This window comes from Hemicordylus capensis, chromosome 2 (assembly GCF_027244095.1).
Source record: "Hemicordylus capensis ecotype Gifberg chromosome 2, rHemCap1.1.pri, whole genome shotgun sequence".
In the NCBI taxonomy this organism is placed as follows: domain Eukaryota; kingdom Metazoa; phylum Chordata; class Lepidosauria; order Squamata; family Cordylidae; genus Hemicordylus; species Hemicordylus capensis.
This window is the reverse complement of record NC_069658.1, coordinates 275,139,739-275,167,419: the sequence shown is the minus strand read 5'-3', so window position 1 is coordinate 275,167,419 and position 27,681 is coordinate 275,139,739. Positions and strand designations below refer to the sequence as shown.

At 41.6% G+C, this 27,681-nt stretch overlaps 1 protein-coding gene across 32 annotated transcripts in view; it reads left to right on the top strand.

The window, feature by feature from the left end:
* Positions 1 to 27,681, top strand: part of MAGI1 (membrane associated guanylate kinase, WW and PDZ domain containing 1) — a 683,050-nt gene that overhangs the window by 542,683 nt on the left and 112,686 nt on the right. For 13 of the 32 annotated variants that reach the window (XM_053290563.1, XM_053290573.1, XM_053290574.1 and 10 more), the window contains 5 exons: positions 505 to 715; positions 4,211 to 4,293; positions 13,127 to 13,162; positions 18,879 to 18,936; positions 26,808 to 26,846. In XM_053290563.1, the coding sequence (XP_053146538.1) occupies positions 505 to 715; positions 4,211 to 4,293; positions 13,127 to 13,162; positions 18,879 to 18,936; positions 26,808 to 26,846 (427 nt within the window). The remainder of the gene's footprint in view (positions 1 to 504; positions 716 to 4,210; positions 4,294 to 13,126; positions 13,163 to 18,878; positions 18,937 to 26,807; positions 26,847 to 27,681) is intronic. The other 19 variants (XM_053290583.1, XM_053290585.1, XM_053290575.1 and 16 more) reach the window with 5 other exon arrangements.

The window sequence follows — 27,681 nt, the reverse complement described above, 5'->3', positions numbered from 1 at the left end:
CCATAATTAAATCCTGAGCTTCTGTGGGTTGTTTGGTTACAGCAATAAAATCACATGTTGATTAATTGAATGTGATTGGTGCGGAGAAAAATTATTTCAGAATGCCCACAGTGAGGGCTATGGTCAGTGTTCGAGTTGGTCAGCCTGCATCTTTCTATCTATGTCTCTTGAGTCACATCAGTGCAGATTTAGTATACTTTAAAATGTTTTTCTTATGCATTGTCAGATGTATGGATACCCCTGGTTGCAAATTAGAAGGGTTTCTTGGCATTGAAAGAGACTCATCTGATCATTCTAATCTGAAATTGGTGACTCTCTGAAACCTCTGATTTAAAATGCTTTGTCCCTAATAATATCAGAAGCAGCAATGAGTTGATGGATAATTTGCATAGCATCATGAAGTATTCCAAGCAATTATTGAAATTAGAAAGATGAAAACAGTCCTGTGTTGTTGACTGTTAACCATTTTGTTATATTTGATTATGCATATGTCCCCTTCTGCAGCAGACTCTGGTGAACAAGACGAGCACAATACACACAGCCTAAGAGACCTTGCTCCGCCACCTGTGAATAGCAGCATCACCACCATTCCCACCACGGAACCTTCTCAGAAGCTCCCTCAATACCTACCTCCTTGTGCAGAGGAAAACTTGGGTCCTCTGCCTGAAAACTGGGAGATGGCCTATACAGAGAATGGAGAAGTCTACTTTATAGAGTAAAGAGTTTTTGTGTCTTTTGGGGTCACATCAGTTTGTCTCTGTGTATTTTCTGAAGAGGTATATAAGCCAGAGAAGGCCTGAAATGTCAGTCTTCTGGGCTTTCTCTTAACTGCACTTTGATAAACCTAAGTATGTTTCCTCAGAAACAAGTCCCCTGGGATCCAATGGGAGTGATCTCCAAGGAAGTATCCAGAGTATTAACCATAACTCATGTTGGATTGTTTTAAAATAGGGATACCTGAATGAGAAATGATCTGAGAAATACCCCCATCTGTAGAATTTCCAGACTGCTTGCAGAATAAAGCAGAGACTAATGGTTAAAGGCTGTTACAGGGCAAGGCATTCATGATGTTGGGGTAGAGAGTGATGTTACAGTCCTCAAATAGCAGTTAGTTTGCTCTATAGTATACACATTATTGTGCAGCAAGCTAGAAAGTTGACTTTTTGTTGATGTGCTACTTAGCCCAGAACCTTGTGAAGTTCTGCCACCTCTATACTTAAAACGTCTTATTTTCCTGTTTCTAAAGGATATTCAAATACTGTACAAAAATCCCTTTATCCATTCGGAACATAAAATGTTTTGCACCTTGGCAGACCCCCTTTACTCCATTATTGTTAATTTGACTTGCTTGCTAGACTTCTGTGCACTAGTTTACCAGTTGGAGATTAATTACCCCGAAGTGCACAAAAGAATTAAATGGGTTGATGCATTCTGCATTGCGAGGGTGGGTAAAGTAGTGTGTGAAACAGTGACCTTCCACTCCAGCTTTGTGAAGTCTCTGCTTTGAAAGCAGTTCTGTTATTTAGTGGCGAGTCTTCAAAGGGACATGTACATTCCTCGGCACATTATTTCACAGGAGGGTTAGATCATTTTGTAAACCTCTTTTGAGAATTGCGGAAGGAACTGTGCTGAGATATTAAACAATAGTGGAACATGTATTATGTAGTTTCCTGTTTGTAGGGAGTGTCAGGCAAAGTGTTTAAACCTTTGTGGCTCCTAGAAGAAAAGATGGTGTATAATCCTTTTGTGCTGTGAAGATAGTAAGTATTAGGATGCTAGATGTTTAAAGACATTAGGAAATGTATCACATAGGTTATGGATGACCGACGGCAGATCTACAGTTGCATCTGACCCACTTTCCAATCCCATCAGGCCTCCTATTCAGAGATGGTGTCTTGTATGCTGTGCTGATTCTGGCTACATTGCATTTCCGTAATATAGTTCAGAAATGGCACTGCCTGATCTGTGTATGAGACTGCTTTTAAGATGGCCTGTACCTCTTCCCAGTACTCAGCAGAGAGGCAGCGGGAGGGTGGGGACAGGGTATTCATTGAGGACCTAGAATCCTTAGGTGGGGATGGCCATGTTGGCGGTAGTACGTAACTCTCAGGCACAATTGCATGGATCCAAACTAGTGTTCATGCTCATGCAAGGAGAGAGGGATTTCTGATGACTCCTTTCTCCATCTACAGTATGGGCCATGTGTGTTGCTGCTTAAATAAAGCATCTTATCTTAACCTCTGAGTGTCTGAGATACATTACAGGAGCCATAAACAAATCATGAGCAGCATATTCTTAAACAGCATACTCCACACTATTCCAGGGAGTCCCCCACTCCTCAGGACCAGCTTTTCAGAGAGTGTTGAGGCAGAAGGATAGAAGAGGAGTCAGGAAAGCCCTATTCCACACGTGGCATGCCACCCATGGTTCTCTGGATAAAAGCAAATACGTTTGACTTAGGCTGTGTTGCTTCCCAAATGCTCATATCGTTCCTGACTCAAGTTATTTGACCTACCTTGTGATCCATATTTGGACTATTTCAATCCAAGAATTTGAATACAGGAGACACTCATTTTCCTTAGGTTCTCCTTTCACAGATTCACCTATTCGCAGGTCCTCTGACTACATACCAATTTAGTTATTGTGGGGGTAGTTCCGCTTATTCGCAGTTTTCTACCCCACACGATAATGGAATTCCCAGCCACTCATGCCCCTCTTTAAGCCTCCTGGCATGCCAGTTGGGAAGCTGGCATGCCAAAATGGCCGCTCTCCCTGCTGCCCAATTGGCATGCTGGGAGGTTTAAAGAGAAGCACAAGTACAGGATGCCTTCCTTGCCACTTCTTTAAGCCTCAGTTAAGGCAGTGAGGAAGACTCTTGGCCACTTATGCCACTTAAAGCCTCCCTGCTCGCATGGGGAGTCTTTAGGAAATGGGCACAAGTGCCTGCGTGCCTTCCTTGCCACCTCTCTTAAGTCTTATTGGGCTTAGAGAGGTGGCAAGGAAGGTTCTTGGCCACTTGTGCTGCTTCTTAAAGCCTCGCTGTGTGCATGGGGAGACGTCAATAAGCAGTGAATGTGCCTAGGTGCCTTTCTCTAAGCCTTCTTGGGCTTACACCGGCAGTGATGAAGACTTGGCCACTCACCACCTCTTTAAGCCTCTCTGCAGTGGGGAGAGTGGCCATTTTAAATGAGCTTCTATGGCATCTAAAATTGTCCTTGGACACATAACCATGTTTGCAAGCATCTAAGCTAGGAGATTCCATTATGCCTTCCTGCAATACGGCTTCCTGCTGCTTGAGATCTCTTAACTTCCAAACACTCAGTGAAGGCTGCCACTGTCCATGCGTACACCGCAGTGAGAGGAAGTGCTTGTACTGTCCTCTGTCTAAAAATACATGTACAGTATAAAGCACATTGCGTGGCTGCCTAGGAGCAGTCTAATCCATCCTCATGAAATGTGGGGCTTAGGGATCAAATGGGCAGTCAATGAGGAAGCAGTGCACAGGTGCGGTGCAGCGCCCTGACAGCTGCATAAGCCCACACTGGAGGCCATCTTGAGCTCCTTGCCTCTGTAACTGGCAAAATACTTGCATGGCCTCTAGTTGCACAATCAAAAAATGTCTTTCATATTAACTATTAATTATAGCTTGAGTAATGTACCAAGTTTGACTAACGAATTTTATTCATTGTTGGGAAGTTGCTTGTTGCCTATGTGTTGACACTGCATGGGTTGCCTATAGTGGGATTTGATTTCAATTGGCTTTCTTTTTATCAAGATTAGACCAGGCCAAGTTTGCTAATTCAGGCATTACAAGGAACTGTTAAGTCTCTCTAGGCAGGGGCATATTTTCCAAATTTTTATTAGAAAGAACAGATGGGGTAGAAAATGATGTTAGTTGTGTACAGAATAACACACAATGCAAAAACTGAGCTGATTTGGAACTTGCATACAACCATGTTGTTCACTTCATCCTTGTACATCTTCAGAGATGGATGTTTTGCGTCTTCAGTACATTGTCAGAGCTGGTGAATGGGGGATGGTGAATCTATATTTTAGGAAGTTGCATTTTTATGCTCTTGTAGAAGTATAAATTAAAATGCCTTCAGTTCAGATGAATAAAAGTAGTAAGCCACGTGTTATTTTTCTGTCACTGATAGTTTTGCTCTAGTTTTATTTTTGAAAAGGTCACATTTCCATTTTTGGTTTGCAGCCATAACACTAAAACAACATCTTGGCTAGACCCACGGTGCCTGAACAAACAGCAAAAGCCTCTAGAAGAATGTGAAGATGATGGTAAGGGAGTAAATGCTTAATTACATTTGGAAAATATTTGATTGAACCAGATTTTAAGCGAGTGTGTTGGACTACGTTTCCAGTTCAAAATCATCATAGAGTCTGACCATGATGCAACTCTTATTGTGGGCAACTAACCAGTGACTCTGAAGGGAATGTGGATATTAATCTGTATCAGAAGACTCTTTCAGCAGTTCACTGGGGCTTAGCTGGGTATTATGATGTGTGTGGGAGATGCAAATATGCATCCACAACAGCTACATGTGCAGGTATCCCATGCTGGATTAGGGAAGGTATACCAGAAGCACGTGTAAAAAATGTTACATCTCACTGTGTAGTGCACAGAATGGAACCTTCCAAAGTTTTCGGTAGGATAGTATACTTTTGTATGTGTCTTCAGCTAAAGAATTCTGGCCTTCTGCCCAAGCCTTGCAAACACACTGAGCTATAGGATCTGTAGCAAAAATTGCCTCTTCTGCTGGCTCGCCTCAGTGGTTTTCTGAACTAGGGTTAAGTTTCTGGGTGGTTGTTGTTTGTTTATTTGTTTGAAGAAAATTGATTACAAGTAAGTGATCTTGTTCTAAATTTTAAAAGTAATTGAAGCCACTGGATACACAGGAAGACAATCCAATTAAATTTCATTCTTGTGGAAACCTACAATTAGAGATGTTACTGTATAGCATCTTGTGCCTCTGTCACTTTATTTTGATTCAAAGGTCGTTTTGCTCCTTACATTGGTGTAAATGAAACATGTATGTGCCTCTTCATTTTTGTGGTGATATATGTATTTGAACATTTTGCTGAAGTAATAATTGGCACTGATTTTATTTTTGCATTCCTTGAGGCACTGAAAAATGCAAGCCAGTGTCCACAGTCCCAATTAACTTAGTTTGGAGCAAGGAAATGGGACACAGAACAGCCTTTGTTTAAAAAAGAAAAAAGAAAAAAAACCAACCTCCCCAAATTGGAAGTAGAGAAGAGAGAACAGTGGTTAAAAAAAAAAAAAAGCAAGGTTTAACTATAGTTCCTGAACCTTTAATCCAACATGAGATTATAGTTTACATTTTAAAACACACACACTTCTAATTGGTATTCTAGCATATTAACATTCTAACGCTAGAGTTAATTAGCATCCAGTAAACATGCAATTAATTGTTTTTACTTGTGAATCCAATAGCTATGTGTTAGGGACAAACTGGATGTGATAGTGGTAGCCAAATGCGGTTGTTGTGTTTTTAGTATAGCGTAGTCAAATCAGTATGAAAGAACCAATATCAGACCAACTAAATCATCAATATAAAACAGCACCAACAAATGAAGTAATCTAATTCGTTATATGAAAACCAATTAGGAGAGAGAATGAAGATAAACAGAAATAACTCGCAGATGGGAATTGTAGTATAAAAACAGCTGTATGGCCGGGCTTGGGACTCTTGGTTGCTGCAAGCAAGTTTCTCCCAACTTAGCTCACTGCTGCTTGTGAATTTGTGTCATTGATTATGCAAATGTACTGTGGAGGAGGGTTCAGCTTACCTCATCCCAGTGCCTCTTTTAATCTGAAAATTAGACTCTTACCATGGTTGGTGAACAGGGCAGACGTGTATAGAACAAACATTTATACCTCGCTCCTCCGGTACATTACTGCTTGGGGCTGCTCACAACATTTATAAAACAGTTACAATATAAAATCAGACTAATAAAATTAACTAAACTAAACAAGTTAGAAATCCAAGCTAAAACCACAATCAAAATTAGCTTTTAAAATTCCAAATTAAAATCTTAAAGCTAAAAACTAAGAATTATAAAAACTTAAGAACCTTCCAGATATACGCAACAGGTGAAACATTAAAAAGCCTCTTTAAAAAAGATGTGTTTTAGTTGTTTCTTAAAAACACTGAGAGAGGGAGCATGGCCAACCTCTTCAGGGAGGGTGTTCCAAAGCCGAGGGGCCACAACCAAAAAGGCCCTGTCCCTGGTCCCCGCCAATCGGAGCTCTGTTAGTGGCGGGGCCATGAGCAGGGCCTGAGATGACAAGCAGAGGGCCCTGGCAGGTTCATATGAGCGAATGTGGTCCGACAGATATCGCAGCCCCAAGCCGTATAGGACTTTAAAGGTTAATACCAGCACCTTGATTCTAGCCCGGAACTGGACTGGCAGCCAATGAAGGTGACACAGGATGGGTATAATACTCGTTTGCACCCATGAGCATCCTGAACCAACTGAACCATTCTGAACCAACTGAAGTTTCCAAACCATCTTCAGGGGCAGCCCCACATAGAGCGCATTGCAGTAGTCCAATCTGGACGTTCCCAAAGCATGAATGACTGAGGTCAGGTCCTACTTCTGCAAGTTGAGTCACAGCTGGTGCACCAGCTGTAGCTAGTATAAGGCACTTTTGCACACCACTGCCACCTATGCCTCCAAGGACAGCGTTGGGCCCAGAAGTACCCCCAAGCTGCAGACTTTGTCTTTCAGAGGGAGTGTGACCAGAGGCGTATCTAGGGAAAATAGCGCCTAGGGCAAGCACTTAAATTGAGCCCCTGTCCAAGCAATCAGACAATCTTCAATCCCTTTATATGTTCTAAAGCTATGAAAATTTGAACTCTCGTATTTTAATTATTCCCTTACTAAACAATACTTTTGTTGTTGCATCAGCAGTATCTATTCCCTCTGTGTAAGCACACTATTTATTATTATTATTATTATTAATTCAGTTTTTATACCACCTTTCATAAAACATCCCAAGGCATTTACAAAAGTTAAAATACAAAAAAACTCCATAAAAATCACATTTAAAACCGTCAGTCAATTAGTAAAAACTATGAAACACTAAAAAAATAACCATAAGAAGACAAATAGAAGCAGGAAAGCTGAAAGAACCTGGCAAATGAAATTGCAATCATGTCCGTGCTTTACCATTTTAGAGTAATTTAACTACATCTCTTCTGAAGTGTCTCAATATCATAGCCACATTTAAAACAGCAAATGAGTCAAATTTTAAAAAGCAAAGCACAAATATTGAGATTTTCTTTTTTGAAAGATCTAAATAAATATCATAATGTTATGCGCTGCAGCTACAAGCAATGTATGGCCTTGCTGAGATTTTATTCCCTTTGCATATATATATTCCACTCACAAAAAGTGTATTAACTTGATGTGAGACTCTATATTCTACTACCAAGGCAAACTTTCAAAAGTAAGTAAATGTACTCTGTTATTTTCTAGCATCAAATTCTTTTATCCTGCTACATATAATCCAGCTCCCTTTTAAAATCATAACTATACACACTTAATTCCAGCAATAAACTTCCAACATTCAGTTTAACTCTGTAAGAAATAAAGCCCCATCTAGTTGTGTTGTATCCTAATAGCTGCTGTTAATTCATGTTTATGTCTCATAATGTAAGTTCATTGAACTTCACTCATTCTTTCAGTTTTGGCATTAGATAGACAAGAACAACGCACTAACACAAACAATCAAGTCTCCCTCACAGTGAAATCCTCTCATCCAATAAACTTAATAAACTTATGGCTAGTTGTTGTCACCCCAGGCTCCCCCACTCAAATCTTGCCTGTCCCTTCCTTCCTTCCTTCTGGCAGCCACACCTCAAGACTTTCTCCAGTGACTGCTCTCCCTCCCCAGCACCTGGTGCTTTTACGCTGCATTAACCCACACAGTTTGGATGTTAGGCAGTCTGTGCTCTCCATCACAAAATATAAATGATATTTTCTCTTTTGATGATTTTTTCCAAATAAAGAAAAGGGAAGTTCTGTCTTTCCAGATCTGTCTGTTTACCAGGTGAGAGCTGCTGTGTGCTATCTGATGAAACATTCATGCAAAAGATATAAACACTTTGCAAAGAGATACGGAAGCAATCAAACACTCCAGGGCATGACTTAGCACCTGATAACCAGAGGAGGGGCCAAGGCTGATAGACATAAAAGGCTGCCTTGTGCTCTTCGGGTCCCTGGGCTGTGTTTACATATGCAAACACCTTCCCCAGTGGCTCTTCCTCCACAGGAAGGCAGTGCAAATTGGATTCATTTGTTCATCTTCTCTCCCCTGCCCCCTGGATTTAGTTACTATTTTAGAGTTAAACTTAATGGGGGAAAGAGGATAAGGATGAAGTTTTGCCAAATTCTGCAAAAGAAGTAGTTACACGTAGGCTCTTGTTCTCTCTCCCCTTGAAATTTGCACTATGCACACAAACGCTGCAAGGGAGGAAATTCCTCATCTCGGAGGTGCTCAGACCAGCAATAGCAAAGCAAGGAGCTTTGCTCCTTTGCTCCCTTGCTCCCTTACTCCCTCTCCACTCCAGAGAGGAGAGAACAGGAAGTACGGCTCTTTCTTATCCACACCCAGATCTGACGACTTAATGAGAAGTGCTAAGGGTATTTATTTTATTCACCAACCAGGGAGGGGGGAGTATATGGAAGGAGGAAAGTTCAAAAACATAGAGGATCACATGGATTCAAAAACACACCCATAAAAAACTAAAAACCCTTTTTCTTTGGCTTCTCCCGCCCCCCAAAAATCCTGGGGCTTCAACATAGTTTCCCCCTTAACATAATGAGCAGGTGAAGGGTAGGTTTTCGCCCCCCCTGCCCCCCCCCCCCCACGCCTACCCTCAGAGGTTCCACTGAAAAATCCTTTTTTTGGAGCCACAGCCTTGAACTCCTGAAGGGGGGGGATAAGCGAAAGGTGTGGAGGAGGAGGTGTTCTTTCTTCCGAGGCTGCTGCTGCTGCCGCTGCTTGTCACTGCTGCTGCTGCCGTCTTGGGGAGGGCGAGAAAGAGGAAGAAGGAGAAGCTCCTTCTTCCAGCAGGAGGGACACACAGGGCATTTTGGAAGCATACAGATTGCACACACATGGCAAGGCAGCAGGGACAGGGAGTTCTCTCCACCCTGCCGCGCGTTGCACACGCTCCACTCCTCCGCTCCCCAAGAGCCAATGGAAGAGTGCCAGCCCCACCCGGACAGATCTCACAACTTCGTGCAGCATCCCTGCGCCGAGCGGGGGAGAGGGGGCGCGGCCGCCACGGATCCCCGCCCAAATTATTATTTTGTGGGGGGCGGGGCATGGCAGACAATTTGCGCCCTTCCTTCAGCGGCGCCTAGGGCACGTGCCCTGCCTGCCCCACCCTGATTACGCCTCTGAGTGTGACCCTATCCAAGACCAGATTTACCTCACTACTCAGATAATCAGTTTTACCAACCCAGAGCACTTCCGTCTTATCTGGATTAAGTTTCAGCTTGTGTGCCCCCATCCAGTCCAGAACAGCCTGCAAACCATGGCTCAGAGCATCCACTGCCTCCCTGGCGTCTGCTGACTTAAAAGATAGGTAGAGCTGGGTGTCATCAGTATACTGATGGCACCCGCAGCCCACACCTACGGATGACTTCTCCCAGAGTTTTCATGTCGATGTTATGGGGACAGCATGGGGACAGAATAGATCCCTGTGGCACTCATAGGCCAAAGGCCAAGGAGTGGAACAAGCATCCCCCAGCACCATCTTCTGAGTACAACCCCCAAGGTAGGAACGGAGCCACTGTATAATCGTGCCCCCAAGTCCCAACCCAGAGAGACGTCCCAGAAGGATACCATGGTCGATAGTATCGAAAGCAGCGGATAGGTCCAGGAGAATCAACAGAGTCACACTCCCTCTGTCTATCTCCTGGTGTAGGTCATCCACCAGGGCAGTTTCTGTCCCATATCCATGTCGGAAGCCAGACTGGAAAGGATCTAAGTAATCGGATTCACCCAGGGCAGCCTGGAGCTGAGATGCCAAACAAGATTGCCATTCTCACACCTGGTTCAGCCTGTGTACCCTGATTCATGCATTAATAGTTGTTTTGTGTCCGAAGCTGTTAATTGCAGCTTCTCATTGGAATTTGTATCCAGAATGACTTTTTAAGAAATTCTGAAATGTATGCTATGCCACATTTAATAGAAGTTTGCATGTGGGAAGTCTGCACCAAAAGAATGCATTTCCCATAATGTTGTACACTATGGACTCCTCATTTCTGAGTCTTCTGAAAACACTGTGTCTCCTGCCCTCTTGCACCACCTTCCTTTTTCATTAAAAGACCAGGGTGTAGGATGGCTGATTTAACAGATGAAGAGACACAATTAATATAGATAAATATTTGATAAATTTTTAATGAGTATCTGTGTATCTGTGTGGCAACTCCTTTTATTCAGTTAATTTTCTTTTCCTGAATCCGTTGGCTAGCTAATGAATACTTGGAGCAGCAGGGGGGAATAAATTCACTATTCCTTTACAGGAGTCTGATTTTGCTTTACAGTGTTTATCAATTTCGATTTTCCTTTTTAACATAGTGGGGGGAAATGTTGTGGAGAGGGGGAAAAGGAAAAGCCATTTTGTTGCACCATCATTTCCAGTTTCATTGATACTGTCCTGCTAATGAAAGAATATTGTTGCTGTCACATGAAACATGCATATAAACAACGGGGCCGACCCAGTGTTCCATCTACTCTGCCTGTAAGAGGCTCTGCAGTTTTTGGCTGTGATCTTTCCCAGCTGTGCAACCTGAGATCCTTTTGCTCAAAGATGTCTAGCCTTGGCCCTTCTACAGTTGTTGGCACACAACTCCCACCATCCCTGACTGTTGGCCACTGTTACTGGCTGTGATGGAAGCTATGGTCTAAAAACAGCTGGAGGACTGAGATTGGGCATCCCTGTTTTAGCTGGCCGTGCCAGAAATTAGATGTCGGACCTTTATTTATTGAAAGCCTGCTAAGCAATGTGCTAGGAGTGTGCAAACAGGTTCAAGGTCTAACAAATTTAGCCACAAACCTGTTCAGTTTGACATTACAGCACTGGACCAAACACCCCCCTCCCGGTTCGGTTTGGCACCGGATTGAACACCCCCGGTCATTCAGGGGTGTTCACGAATAATTTTTTTAAAAAAGAATTAGTTATTTATCACCTCTGGGGGGTCGCTAGCGCAGCCGTGGGGGGCCTCTGGAGGGGCCTCCTCCCCCTACTGGCCTCCAAAATTGCCCCCTCACCTGGTTCGGGCACTCTTCAGCCTGTTCCGGGTGCTGTTTTTCCGACCTAGGCCACACAGAGGCCCATCAGGCATGCACGGTGGCCTCCGAAATGACCGCCATGATGGGAGTGAGGCCCAGAACAGGCCAAAGAGTGCCCAAACTAGGCAAGGGAGGCTGGTGGGGGAGAGGTGCCTATGGAAGCCCCCCACAGCCATGCTAGTGACCCCCAGAGGGGGTAAGTAACTTTAAAAAAATTACATTGTTATTCCCCCTCCCCCCAAAATCCCCCCAAACAAAACCCTGAACCAAACAAAGGATCTGAGGGGGTGCCGGACCAAACTGGCCCAGTCCAGTTTGGGTCCAGTTTGTACTCGAACCAAACTGGGCCAGCCGGTTTTGTGCTCATCCCTACTCTGTGATTTCTCCACTTGTGCAACTTTCTATAACTCACCAACTTCACAAAGTTTATTTTTATAGGTATATCTAGAGACAGAAATATCATTTGAAATTCTGTTTAGATTCATATAACGTCTTATAGCAAGAGTTCACTAACACTTATAATCTAATTAAAAATATGAACAATGATGAAGTAACTCATGTAGGGTGATTTTTTCAATATCTTCTGGCTGACTTGTGCTGTACTTAATGCATTCTCCTTTTATCATTTGCTTGCAAGTTTTATCATCTCCCATTTGCTGGCTGTGATCTTGCTTCTTGACAAAAATGACATCCCTAGTCATTCATACCATTGTTAGGAGATGGGAATACTGTATGACAAACAGATTAAGTGATACTTAAAAATATAGCACACTCCTTGTGAGTGATTGCTCCCTAGCACAGCCATGCACCAGTAAGTGTTTATCGGGGTACACCAACCAGCCACCAACCCCCTCTCTTCCCCCAAATCCTTCTTGGCACACAGATAGAGGGCTTAGCAGATAAGCAGGTATTCTCTCATTTGCACTGGGATATGAAGAGTGTAAGAAACGGTGGGAAATCTCTCCTACTACTCAAAAGGGATTCCTGCTGTTTCTTAGCTTCTCAAAAATGGCATTGGAAATGAGGTCTCTGTGTGGCGGTGGGTGTCCTGCTTACCAGGACACCCACCCAGGGGGCACTTGCTTCTGGCGAGCTGGCAAGTGGATTTGTGGATGCCTGGTGTTTATACCTGGGGCTTGTGATTCCTAGGCTAGGACCTAAGGCTATTCTACAACAAGGTGCTTTAGCACACAGACTGATCTTGGAAATGTATGAATAGCCTATTTGAAGATGATTTTTCTGGTTTCATAAAGCTAGGCCTGTGATAGCACTAATCTGGTAAGCGCTGACTTTCTTCAGCCTCAGTTTAGTTCAGTGGGATTTGTACAGGAGTTATACTTAGTGGACTCAACTTACTTAAGAATTAGCAGAACTGGGATTTTAGTTATTAAACTGCAAATCTCAGCACAGGAGTCTGGATTTGGATGGTTAACCTCTCAGAAAACTAGTGACATTTGCTACAAGGGCAACCACCCCCTCCAGCAGTCCTGAGACGAGACTGATGCCCTGCACCTCATGCAAAACAAACAAAACACCCTGGAATAAAGGACAGATGCATCTGATTAGGCTCACAGTGCAGAAAGCTAGGTTTAGTACTGTTGTCAAGGATCATGCTGTCTCTGCTTAAGGTATGGTGGGCTGTGGGTTTGGGCTGAGTTGGTACAAAACTTGTTTTAGTGCTTCTGTATGCTGGAGGGAATTTGTTGCTTGGTGCTGGTGTCTGAATTGTGTTTTTTTAATTTTTTTTCTGTCTCACAAACTGCTCTTCCTTTGGAGAAGAAGGGGTACACACGGAAGAACTGGACAGTGAACTAGGTAAACCATCCATCTCTCATTTTTGTTCTTGGACTGCATCGTTATAACTGCTTAACATCTTTTTTTGTTTGTTTCACTTTTGCTTCTTTTAATTTCAAACAAAGTCTCATGATAGCAAAATGTAGCTGGGTTTCTTCACTGAAAATAGTTTTTGAAATAAGCGTGACATTTTCAGGAAGGGTCATTGTTGTGCCTTAGTCTAGTAGATTCTACAGTGTTGATTTTTCCACATGGCATTCATGAAATTCTCTTTGGTAAGGGTACATCATCAGGGCCAATAAGGAAACCATGTGTAGGTCGGTCAGCCAGTGCTAACTAGGGATGCTATTATATTCATACCCTCCAACATTTCATTAATGAAAATAAGAACAGGTTTGTGAGTGTGTAGTGGGCATGGCCAAGCAAAATGGGAGGCATGGCATACAGTTCTGTCTACAAGCATGCCACAGATAGAAAGCAGGTAATAAAATGCACGCAGAGCACATTATCCCAGATGATCAAAGCAAAGGAGCCAATCCTGTGCTTCCAAAATTGTGTAGGGATATCCTTGTAACAGCCAATTCTCACACCAAGGATTACTGCCCAAGCCTTTATCCACTATATTATATATAGTGTCTACTATATATTCTATCAAAAAAGAAAGTCTTTTGGTATTTCAGACATGAGAACAGCTATTTTAGTTCGAGTTCTGATTATCAGGGCTCTCTGCTGTCATTTCTGAAACTCTTCCAATAGTGAGCATATTGGTCCGATATTTTTGTCAGACCAATACAACCACATAGCCCTAGTATATACATAACAAATGAATGTGTGGTGCCAAGCACCCTACAGTGTACTTGAAGCAGTCACAACTTGATGGATTCCAGTAAGCTAAAATGGAGTATTTGGAATCTGAAATAGATTGCATTCCAAAGGTTTGACAAAATCTAGATTGAAAGTCTTGTTGTTCTATCATACTGTTTTCAGAGCAAAAGAGAGACTATTGCTCACCCTACTGTGCTGAGGATTATCTAGAATAAACCTGTGGCTAGTGTGGTTGTGATGCTATAGGTGTCCATAAAACCCCCAAACCATGCTTCTCAACTTTTAGATAATTGTATCTTATTGCTTCAGCCTGTTATACAGTGCTGTCTTTCCCTCTGTTCTTGTATCAAATTTCTTTTGAAGGGCCAGTAGAATCAGTTCATGCAATGTGAACATTTGCTGACTAACCATTTATATACTATCCTATTTGGAAGCATGTGTGAGGAAGTATTTTGCAAGTTCTTAGTCCTTCACTTTGCTTCAGTATATTATGAAGGCACACAGTTTAAAAAATTTAGCCACATTGCCAAATGTTAATTCATGCTCTTCATGAATTATATACTTTACAACTTCTAGTATCCTTTTTTTGTTCCCACTTTCTGGTATTCTTACTTATAAATGCGGTCATTTATAAGGTATTCTAAAAGTGATAGATAAGGCAGCCAGGTGTGCTTTCTGCATGTACACTGGTATTTGTAGTGCTAAACATGGTGAAGGAGAAAGGATGTATATAATTTTTCAGACACCCCGGGACAGCCAGTGGGGAAAGCAGCAAGTGATTTGAGGCTCCCTGGATTGTCAGCTATGTGTTCCTGAGTATCTGGAGATTAGCATCCTTTTCATAGTTTGTAATTATCACAATGGCAAACACCTTTGCACATACAGCCAGTAGGCTTGTTGTTCACAGTGACTCAATTCAGGCCTAACAGGAAGCCAGGATTGAGTCCTGGCTTAGCACAGTGGCCTCTAGCCCCAGGCATGCTTGGCTCAGAGAAGAATCAGACAATCTTGTCCCTTTTAGCCAGAGTTTCAAAACAATTTCAAAAACAGGGTGATCCTAGTTTATTCTAGCCAAGATTTCAAAATAAACCTAGATCTGAAGTTGGGAGATTTTTATTCCCCATGTATGAGGAGGATGTGTATGTGTGTACACCCCAGGCTGGGAACATCATGTAAAGCCAGGACTGCATCCTGGCTCTATATTATGACTGAGCTGGGACAATGTGAATTAGCCCCTAGTTTCTGCAGCATGAGGACCACTATGCACTTGATAGCTTAGAGCTTAGTCTGTAGTTTATTGATCACATACCACCACAATGTATAGTTTGCTCTGCATGAAAATTGGTAGTATGAGAAGAACGCAATGTCACTTGCATCCACATATTTACACATGCATAGAGAGAGAGGTTGTAATGTGGGAGATCAATGCCCCAACATGAGAATTGCCTACTGGACTGCTTTTATAATCTTAAAGTTTTTATTCATATGTCTCTGTTTCGAAGGTTGGTTGTCAAAAGGAGGAATGATGCTAAACATTCCACACCTTTTAAAATTACATTTGTATCTGCTATATGTGTTCTTTATAAAATAAAACTGCTGCCCTCTTTTTAGTTATGTTTGTGGTGGCATTTCACTTTGTTACATAGTCAGTACTATGGCTAACAATGTCATAATGGATGTTTACCTATGGAATTTAGCACTTGACTGTCAAAATTATCCAGAGCAAAAAAAAGCAAAGAAGGAGATCTTTCCAAGGTGGGCATTAATAAGCTTTCATTTGGGTCATTGTAAAAATGAGCACAAGAACTGAAAATGGAGGTCCAGATAAGTTGTTTAGCCAAGTGCTCAACACTTGCTTCTGTGCACCGGAGATTTGGAAATTGACCTTAAAATAAGTGTAGTATATCCTGGAGCAATCCAGACTGCATTCAAGTCACGGTTTGGAATTAACAAATGCAGAAATCACACAAAGCAAAAATTCAATTGATAAGTTTTCTTGATTAAAAAGTCACAGAACAAATGAGTTTTCTGAGGCATATGCCATTTATTTTATGCGTTGGTTTTAATGCCTTGTCTTGCTTTACACAAGATTGTCCTTTTCACAAAGCCCTCGAGCTGCAGAAAAGACTTTTCTTTTTTTTTTGCCAAGTACTGTATTTCCTCATTCCCCCCTTCCTGGCTCAAGTTAGCACTGGCTTGCATTTGCTTCCTTTCTCTTTCTCAAGGAATCCAAATATTCTTCCAATGCATAACATAAAAATCTGTGGAATGGGGAAGTTGGAGGGAAACCTGCCTTTTATTTGCAAACAAGGAACATGTGGAGCAAAACTCATTAAATAGTCTTTTCTTGATTTTCAGCCAGTTCTGGATTGCAAACATACACTTTGAGTAATTAGCCCATGTGTGTTTATATGGGTTTTATTTCTCTTCAGTCTGGAGCTATTTGTGTCCTTATGGCAGTGTGCTGGAGCTTGTAGATAGTGCACTGGATTAATGGGCAACTCTTGGGTTTCAGTGGCTATGTAATAGATGCCGTTAATTTAAATAACGTGAATTTCATCGTACATACACAAAGATTATTTTTGTTAGCTTTGTGTGCTTCCTGGTGTGTGTGTGTGTGTGTGTGTGTGTGTGTGTGTGTGTGTGTGTGTGTGAGAGAGAGAGAGAGAGAGAGAGAGGCAGGCTGAGATAGACATTCTACTACTACTATTTATATATTTATATATTTATTTATTTTTACATTTCTATACCGCCTTTCGTTAAAAGAAAACCCCAAGGCGGTTTACAAAAATTAAAACATACAATAAAAGCAGTAAAAACATCAAGCAATAAAAACATCAAGCTAAAAACATATAAACAAGCATAAAAACACGACAACAGATAACAGATAAAAACACAGAGAAGCCGCAGTAAAAACTATAAGTATATCACTTTTCAACAGAAGTTCTCAAAGCGGTTTACACAGAAAAAGGAAAGAAGTAAATAAGATGGTTCCCTGTCACCAAAGGGCTCACAGTCTAAAAGTAAACATACGGTTGACACCAGCAGCAAACGCTGGAGGGATGCTATGCTGGGGTTAGAGAGGGCCGGTTGCTCTCACCCTACTAAATTCAAGAAAATTGCCACTTTAAAAGGCTCCTCTTTGCCCAGTTAGTAGGGGTTACATTCTAGGCATATAACATATGAGGGATCAATGCCTTGGTTTACTTCTGGAAAAGATACTGGCCAACATGGTGCACAGTAAAACACTGGCGTTGGGCATCAGCCAGTGCTGCTGTGCTTGTGACTGGCAGCCCTGCTGGTGTGTTGCAGTTACTTAAAACTCTGTACCCACAGTTGAACAGCACTATTTACACTGGAAACAGGATGTATATAAAGCAAACCAGGTGTCCACGAAAAACAAATGAGGGATTTTGTGCCGAGGTTGCTTATGAATGTTATGTCGAGAGAGCTGGATGTGTGGTGTATATGTAGAGCATCTTCTTCAATACTGCCCTGAAGAAGTATCCGAGTTCATAGTTTAGATGTGAAAACAATTTGCTTTGAATAGGTAGGGATTCTTCTGAGAAACTTCATTATGCTTCAATATCTGTAGACGTCTTTCCTTTCTTTTTTATTGAGTGAGCAGAGCAAACAAAACAAGCAAGTTAAAAAACAAAACAAATTCAGCTGGTATGCTCAACTGGTTTTCCTTCATTGACTAATTATGGTTATAAAAGTATTTACGCCTCCAGCTTCACAAAACTGCAGGCATAAAGCTTTTAGCTTTTCCTGAGCAATCTCTTATCTTTCATCGCTGCATTTCCCCCCCTGCAGTTGTTCTAAAACTGAAAATTACTTTACTGTGTGATTAAGGGATAATGATTTTGTGACAAGTTTTGTAACATGATAAAATGACTTCACGTGCATAGAAACATATGCTGTCAGCTCCAAGATTCTGATTCATTTCAGTTTTGATAGAAATATTAAATGCCTAGATAGAGCTAAGAGGTGCTTAAGAGATGTTGGGCCACATTTGAAGGTGAAAGGCCTCAATGAGTTTGCCCATTTTGGATACAATGTAATGAATGTGACACGAATTGTGTCCACTAATTGTTTCATATATTCACCATCATGTCCAGTGGATGAATACATGTTGCCCATATTTTGCAGTATTGTGGTCATGAACTGGTTACTCTCCTATATAATATAAAAATATTAAATTAAGTAATCCAAAAACCTTCGATTTAAAATGATAGTTAAGCTGCTTTACATTTCTACTTATGTCCTAAAAAGAATGGAAATTGCAAGTTAAGGTGCCCATCTTATCTGTATAAGCTGTAAAGACTTGGTACAGTCAGAGGCCAAAGTCCAGAGCCTCCACACCCCTGGGGCCCCCAAATCCTTTTCACTACATGTTAAAAAATGATGCTTAACTTGCAGCAGGAAGCCTCCAAAGGCTTTCAGATCCAGGCTCCAAAATTACCTAGGTGCACTTTTGTGTACAGTCTGGTATATAATGATGTGTTTAGAAATGAGGCTCCATGCACTGACACTTTGCCCTGGTCTTTCAGTTGGACATAGGGCTGGGGAGGGATGCATCCAGGCAGACATTTAACAGGTGCAGTTTCCCTAATCACTTCATAGAGATGTTCCTGATGAATTTCTGCTTGATGCATCTCTGATCAACCTTGACGTGGGCACTGTTTCCATCAATTTATTGTCCCTGCTTGTGAACAGATTTTTTAAAGTGTGTGTTCTTTTTAAGTTGCATGATTTTCTTCCAGCAAAAGGAAATTGCTATGACTGCCCTAATTTGTTTAAAATAAAGGATGATGGGGCTATGGAAATCCCTATATAAACAACGGAGGAGAGGGTAAGGAGCACAGACATGTAAAAAATGTTTTAAGCAATAATATTAATTTGTTTCTAGAATTACCTGCTGGTTGGGAAAAGATTGAAGATCCTGTATATGGTGTCTACTATGTAGAGTAAGTACATTTGATATTTTAATGGGGTTTTTTAACGTATCACAGAACTTGCTGTCATTAAACAGCATCCATTCACTTCAGCTTCTCATTTGTCGATCAGAAATTAGCCACCTTCACTGTGCTTCCTTTAGGTGCTATGTTGATTTTTCATCTAGCAAAATATGCCTATAATGTCTTGTTTCCCTCTCCATTGCTTGGATGCTTGAAATGGGAGTGAAGGGCACATCGTGCATTGCTCTTTTGCACCCCCTAGTGATCATTATAGTGAAAATCACCATTTTAGTCTGTTAAAAGGAAACTCCATTTTCCGTATGCTGGAGTGTTGGATGCAGGCAAGCAATCTGAATTATACTGATTGCTGAAATCAACACTGAGTAGACAAAAAAGACTTGCAGTGTAGTAAAGACAGAGCAGACCTCTGTTTTAAGCACTGCATTCTTTAAGCATTGAGTAGTAAGCATTGATTCCAGAAATGTTTGCGCTGTGTGATTATCAGGAGTAAAACATATAGAAGATGCACCATCTAAATAAGGCAAGATCGGCAAAACTATATATCTATCTATAGATACTCACTCTAGTAAAAGGGCTTGTGGTTTGCAAGCATTCCTCCTTTACCAGTTGATGACCAGAAGAGCCGCTTTGTTTTGAGAATTTAATACTGTAGCAGCGCATTTCTGTCTTTCGTAATCTGATCTGGGAGTTTCATGTCAGTCAGCGAATGAACAAGGGCCAAGCAGCTTCTTGTATATTATAGATACACCAAATATAAAGCATGACACACAAGCACATCTTTTAAACAGAGGGAATTCTAATCTGGTGCTTTTTCCCTCTCCAATTCCAAATTGAGATAATCAGAATATCTGACTGGTTTATACGCCCCTTTCTGCAATGCACTAAATACATCGATTTATCCATCATTGTTCTTCTCTAAAACTCTTAAGAATTTTTACTCATTTGTCATCGGAAGTGGTAATGCACCTCCTACTGCCAGTATCATGCTGGTGTAATGTTAGTACCTTCCAGAAAATTCATTTGTGAGGTTAATTTACTTCAATAGAATTTAATATGAATGTCAAAATATTATATTGAAGACTGATTCCAATAACTCTAGAACTAACCTTTCTGTTGACAGAATTCTTCTTAGATAATTAAATTGGATCACTTTTTTTTTAAACCCTGCTTTTTCAAATAAAGCAGTATACCTAAAAGGGCTCCTGCAAAATTAATTATTTTTTTTAAAAAAAGTAAATAAACATTATTTCAAATCAGTGAAAACAAACATTACCCACAACGTATCCTGCAATGTACTGTTGCTGGAGCAAGAGGAAAGGCAAATGGGTGGTTTTCATGTAATTCTGTTCAGTCTCAATTTCTTCTTGATGCCAGGTGGGGGGGGGATTAGATCCAGATCCATTGCTGACCCCATAAGAGTGAATATTTTAATTCTTTGTACACTCCTGTCTGTTAGGATGGCTTGTGATGGCCTTCTAAATTCATGCAGAACACATTATCTGTCCACTTAGGCTGTGGTTTCTTTGCTTGTTTCTCCCCATCCCTTGGGAACCAACTTACTAGAGATGTGTACAAAATGGATTATGCAGTTTTAGTTTTATTTTTACACTTATATTCTGCTCTTCCTCTGGCCAAAATCTTTGGTCAAAAAGGTGGTCGAACTGGCTGTTTCGACGAAACGACTCAAAACGTTTAAAGAATTTTGGCCATAGGGAAGAATGTGGGAACTTGAAACACCCCATTGTTCCCCATAGGTAGCTCCTGTAGACACCAAAGAAGGTTGTGTGGTACATACCACCTAACCCACAAAAGAAATGGGCATGTGTGGGATTTTTAAACAAATTTTAAACAAATTTGCTTTCCCCAAAACCCCCATAGGATCCCGTGGAGGTGAAAGGTTAAAAATTTGTTTAAAATCCCCATCTTGCTTTTATGGGTTGGGTGGTAAGTAGCACTCATCATAGCCTAGCACACAGGGGCAGATCTTATCTATGGGCAAAGTGGCCAGCACTCACCTTAAACTTCTCAGACAGTCATGTTTTTTCTGCCTCCATTTTGTGTGCCTACTGCCTCCCTGCTGCTCTTGCCTGCAGCCTGCTGCTGCTTTAAGAGTTGTGTGGTGGGAAATGGTAGCAAAGAACAAATTAAAAGCCTCAGATGTTTTAAAATAGTAATATTAATGAGCCAGGAGCCAACATGCATACTCACTTTATTTTTTGCAAAGTGGGCGGTCCTAGGACCACCCTATGAACCAGTCACAGAGAGACTAGGCTGATTGACTCCTCAGGCAGCCAGAGTGCCCAGAGGGTGAGGAAGTCTTTTTCTTTTAGCTACTCAGAAGAATCCAATCACCATTTTGGATAGAGAGCAGGTAAGCTGGCTGGCTGTTGGGAAGTCTGATATTTTGCCAGCTTGTTTGTATTGGTTTGGAGGGGAGGAATGCAACCTCTGCTTTCTCTCCCTTGCTCTCTGATCTGATCTATATGCAAAGCATTATGATCCATTTCCAGAATGGCATGCCATAAAACATTGGAAGGAACAGCAAACTGACTGGACTAATTTGATTAGAAACTGTCATAAGAAGCAAGAACCTTTAGGGCATATGCATGGATTTCTGAGTCCATACTGCTTTTTAAACAATGACAGAAGTTGCTTTCCAGGTGGGTGTGGTGTAGCGAAGGAATGGACTATGTTGGAAAAAAATAATTTTAAAAATAGATTTGTTATTCAGAGAGCTAACCAGGTTTTTCTCTGGATTGTGACCAGTATCTGTAACATTAATATGTCAACTGGGGGTTATGGTTCATTGGACAAGGATTAAGGAAATGATCTCTCTCTCTCTCTCTCTCTCTCTCTCTTTTTTAATTGTTGCTTGCTAGGATGGACACCCAGGCTAAGTGGTGGGCACCCAAGGTGGGCAGAGAATGGCTCTCACTTTTCAGAAGGCAAGAAGTAGGGAAAGGGTGTCCCCATGCATCTTGTTCTCTAAGTTACAGGAGATGATTCATAGTTGCGGCAAGCATAATTGGAAAAGCTGTGATTTTTATTATTATTTATGTATGCATTTTTAAAATAGGCAGACAGAGCTATTTTTGTCACTTCAGAATGCATTTGTTCTCCACTTTTGTAGCTGGTCTTTACCTGTGGCTTATAGAGATTTATTCACTTTTACATATTTAGCCTGTGCTTCCCACAAGAAGCCCAGAGTGGTGCACACAGTTACATTTATCATCCTAACAGCCCTATGAAGAAGGTGATGCTGAGATATAAGTGACTGTTACAGAGTTACCCAGTGAGTTTCATGGCTGAATGGGGATTTGAACTTGGATTTCCCCAGTCGAGTCCAGCACACTAACCACTGTACCAATCTGGCTCAGAATTCCTCATTATCTGCAGGGATTCCATTCCTGCAGATTACCACAGGTAACAAAACCATGTATAATGAGGCATTGAGTCTATGTGGATTGTGGTGGTTTGGTTCCTAGACTCAAACCCCTCCCCCCCCATGTGAAAATGGGCCAAATAAAGTCCCCCATTTTCGGTCACCTGGCATCTGTGGGTCTCCACAAAAGGTCACAGATTTCTTTAATTTTTTTTTTACAAAAATATTGTAGGATAAAATGATCCACAAAATGGCTCCTGCAGGTGAAATGGCAGCTGGAAATGATGTCCACAGTCATTCCCAGCCTGCTAGGAACCACAGATATGTGGTTTTTAACCCTTTCATATCTGTGGATAAGGAGATAAATACCCATTTGACCCCTGTGGATATGCGAAACAGTGAATAGTGGATCCGTGTGTAACTAGGTTTGCCTGTAGTATTTATTTATTTTAATAATCAGGCAGACAGAGCTGCCCTGGTGAGTTCAGAATGCTTTTACTCTCCACAGGAGCAGGCTTTTGTAGCTGGTCTGTGCTTTGCTTGTTTGGCTCATACAGTTCTTTTCCTGTTTGTGTGTACTTGTGTTTTAATCCTCCTGTGTTAGATACAAATCTACACTCGACTGTAGTCCTGTTAAGCACTATAAAGCAACTGATGTTTTTCATATTTCTCTGTATCTTTGCTGATGAGCTATTGAGATTTCTGTGCTTGTGTGTATGTTTACTTACTCATTAGCTACAAATCTACACTTTGTCCATTATTGCTAAGGCATTTGCCTAGTTCTGGCTCCACCTCCGCAGCTGTATACACTTACTTCCACCTCTCTCTGCCTGTGGCTCCACCCATGACTTGCCGTGCCTAGCACACACACCCCGCCCCTCCATTGCTCCAGTCCCAGGAACCATCAGCCACCACTGCTACCACACATCCCACTTAGGTGTCACTAGGAGCTACCCATGGGGAACAAATGGGTGTTTTGAGTTGTCACATTGTTTGTTTGTTTGTTTGTTTGTTTATTTATTTGAAACATTTAATATATCGCCCACTCCAAAGACTGGGCAGTGTACAAAAACATACAGAGCAAGACAGCATTAAAATTACATTCTAAATTAAAAACTAAAGTAACTAACAAAAAGAAAGAAAACCACATAGGTAAATCACAGGGTGATGTAAAGCCTGGCGAAAAAGAAAAGTCTTCAATAGAGATTTAAAAATCAATAAGGAAGGAGCTAAAGCTCCTTAAAGCCGGAACAAGCTACATACAGAGAGTGCACAAAAAATTTTTCGAGGCAGGCTTGCCCTGCCTTGAAAAAGCACACACATAAAGGGAACCTGTGCCTCCCAACACAGAATACGCATTTCAAACACAGTCTAAATAACCAAAAATGAATCACTAATCCAGAATCCACTGCCAGGGACAGTGCCTGTTCTGCAGTAATATCATTGGCACAAGTTGCTCTCTCACACACAATTATATCTCCTTACATCCCTAGTATTGCAGCAACTGCCACAGCAGCATCCTTAGCAGCAAGCATAGCCATAAGCTCAACTAGAGCAACTTCAGCCACGTTTTGACTGAGTATACCTTGCAATACAGACTTCAGAGCAGTGAGTGAAGCACAAGTTAGTTTCAAGGCCAGACATGGAGTTCATCACAGCAGTCACCAAGAAATATTACACAGAGAGAGAGAGAGAGAGAGAGCGCTGCCACTGTCCATTTCTTGCCACAACACTAACAAACAAAACAAACCACAGCTCAGGGTAGGCAGGCACCCAAGTTCTGCCTTTGTCAATCTGAGATCCAAAATATTATATTCAGTGGTGAGAAAAGAAAACCACAAAATCAAACCTGCCTTCCTCCTCTCCTGGTGTATCCTCTTCAAGAGAGGCATAAGGGCTCTCTTTGCCTCCCAGTCACTTTGAGTACATTTTGAAATTCCCTCCCCCAGCCAATGGGGACACAGTTGCCCATGACAGCTCTTAATTTGTATGATAAGCCAACCAAAAAGCAAGGAGATGACAAGCCAATCAGAAGCCAGTGCCAGAAAACCAATCAGCAAGGGAAAAACAAGCCTCCAAAATGGCGCTCAAAACACCTTGATAAAAATGGGACTGTTCTATTCTGAGCTTGAAACATGCCCTTTATTTAAAAGGTGTTTTGTTTCGAGCTTTAAACACTAGAAACAGTACATTTTGAGTAGAAACATTTCAGTATCGAAACATTCTGCACATCCCTACAACTTATACAAGTTGTAAAATTAAGACATGGCATTAATTTTCCTAGAGATAGGAGGGCACAGTATTTTTCAGTCCTTTCTGGCTATTAAATGTCATGCCAAGAGGTTTCTTCTGTCATGACAATTTCTGGGCCAAAGTAAGCCAAATTGTAAATGATATTTTCTGGGCCAAAGTAAGCCTAACTAAATGTAATGGGGCAGGAAAGAGCCAGAAGAATCTGCAAGAATTAGGTGGAAAGTATCTAAGAAAGAGGAAGAAAAAGAGTGGAGACTGAGAAATTGGAGGAGCATATGCAGTTCTTTCATTTACACTTGCTTGGACTTAGTTACAAAAGATTTGGTGGTAGATTCACACAGATCTGCTCTTCAGACAGTAATGTACAGTTATTTTCACTGCATCGTGCCTGCCCTAGAATAACTTTTCAACACACATCTTTCAAAGGGCAAAAAGAGCTTGCATAATGAATTAATCACATTAAGCAAATTACTTATTACTTTTCACTTTTAGAATTACAAAGTGTGTGTGTGTGTGTGTGTGTGTGTGTGTGTGTGTGTGTGTGTGTGTGTTTGTGTTGGGGGGAGTTTGCCTCTAACCTGTCACATCTGGTCTCTTCTATCTGGCCGGCACAAAAACCTACCTCCAAGCAGTTTTGGTACTATAAGGCATTATTTATGGCAATATGAGTGAAGACAGCAGCAGCTCTGGGCAGGACAAAGTCTTATTCGCTACTGTGCTGCTGATTTTAAAATGCACACCCAGTGTTCCCTCTAACAGGGATTCCTAGACGTTTTTGACTACAGCTCCCAGAATCCCCAGCTGCAGTGGCTTTTGCTTGGGGATTATGAGGATTGTCGTCAACAACATCTGGGAATCCCACTTAAAGGGAACACTGCACACACCTCTACCTTTCTTTCTCTTGTATCCCTTTTCCTATATAGAGTACAACTTTTCACCTGGTTTAAAGAATTTGCAGACTTCCTGGTCTTTCTCTGCTCCCACCAGCACTCCTCCCTCTTTGTCATAAAGAGCTTTTATTGCCAGAGTTAGTAGTGGAAGAAGCATGAAGTGCAACTGAGAACAAAGACAAACGTTTATCATGCTGTTATCATTTCTTTATTACTCTGAAATCTGGACTCCTTATTGATGACGTCTTAATCAGCCAGAAGGTGTACATCTCTGTTGCCTATGGTCCATTTGTGATATAAAAGGCAAGGCAGGATTCTTCACATGCACATTTTAGAAAGGGGTTAAATTCCTAGAAGAGGGAGAGTTTTAGATTCCTGTCATTGAGAGCTTAATTTCATTGGGTCACGCGTGTGATACATACGAATGCTTCCTATACACCTAATTGAGCAAGGGAGCTCACTCTTGTTATTGACCAAACTGGCCATTGCATTATTACATCATTGGCTGCCTTTGCTATTAGGTTACTATATTGGACTGGGTGTAGGGAACACATCACTTGAACACTTACACTGGCTGGTGGTCCATCTTTAGATACAGTTCAAAGTGGTGACTTCTGAAATCCAAAATGACTTGAGACCAGGATACCCGCAGGCTGCCTTCTACCACATGTGGAAAGGACAATAGGGTACCGGAGGTGGTCTACAGAGGAGTCTACCACCCTTTACTTCCTCTTATACTTCGTAACCAACTCAGCAGCACACCACACAAGGGAAGGTGGAGCAGGGCATACACATTGTACCAAGGCAAGCAGTGGTGGTGTAAAAAAGGAAAGGGAGAGGAACAGCTCTTTGCTGCGCAGTTGCTATGCTACCACTGACCGCGGCATCTTGGGAGAACCCCAGTCATCCTCCCTTTGAGCCAAGTGCTTCACCTCTCTTCATGGAAGGACAACTCTGGAAAGTGCCCTCCAGATCTCTGAGATGAGAAAGAGCTTCTTCTAAGTTAGTCCTAGAGAGACTAAAGGTGTGTGTAGCAGCACACAGAAGTGGCTGTTAGCCACATTTTAGTGGCATGGGGCTCGGGATACAGTCACTTGGCACAAACTCTCTTTCCAGTTGCCAATGCGAATTCCGAAATTTATTTCTTTACATTTATTACACTTGTTAAATTAATCATGTGTTTTTAAAGCTATGGTTTTCTTTTTACTTTTTAACAGTTTTCTTTTACACGACTTTTTGTGAATTAAAGTCTCTCTCTTTTTTTAGCCTGGATCTTTTGAGTGTATAACTGTTTGATAATAATTGTTTGTTATATATTTTATAAATGCAATGAGGACTGCAGTCCAGATGGACATGGGGTGCATTGGTGCAAGGTTTGTATTAAGAAAATAAAATTAATATAACTAGAGACTTAACTCCAGATAATGCACAGGCATGTACATAGGAGCAAAAGTAGAATCTGTCCTCCAGTGCTTCACTATACTGAAAGCTGAGTTATTTCTTAAAGGATGCTTGGATGCCTTTGGTGAGGTATGAGCTTGTCTCCTCCCTGTAAGATGGAGCTAAAGATCTTTTTGAGCACAAAAATATTGATGCTACAATTGGCTCCTTCCACAGGCACAATGCTGTAACTTCTGGCATTGTGTTGCTACAATGAAAGGAGTATCTGACCATATGCCCTGCTGTTTCACTATAGAAGATTGTAAAGGATCAGACTTTCCAAATGGCATGTTACACTCTTGCAATTGTTTTTGCTACCCCAGGCTCCTGACATCAGATTCCTCTCTTTAGGTGTTTTCTGCTGCTCCATTGTTTTCAGTGGAATCATGCTAAAGCTGGAGAAGACACCATGCTCTTACACACACACATTTTGGACTTGTGAGGCAGGTACACATGTTTTAACCTCATGAGGGCCAGGCAGGCGGAGGTACCTTTAGGTTTAGCAAAACCAGTTAGCAGATGATCAGTATCCAGGCACTGGCCATGCCTAGAAGTGAGAGCAGCAAGCCCTGTAAGGTCCTGTAAACTGTGTAAGGTCCTCTAGGCACGCTATACTATACCAGCATGCATCATGCCTCTAGTTAACTGGAAAGGCCTGCTAATGGCAGCAGCTTCCTGATGATTGGGCCAGAAGGGTCACATGACCTCTGCTGCCATGCCAAGAATCCTCGGACATTTCTGTCATTCCTCAAGACAACAGAGCACCAT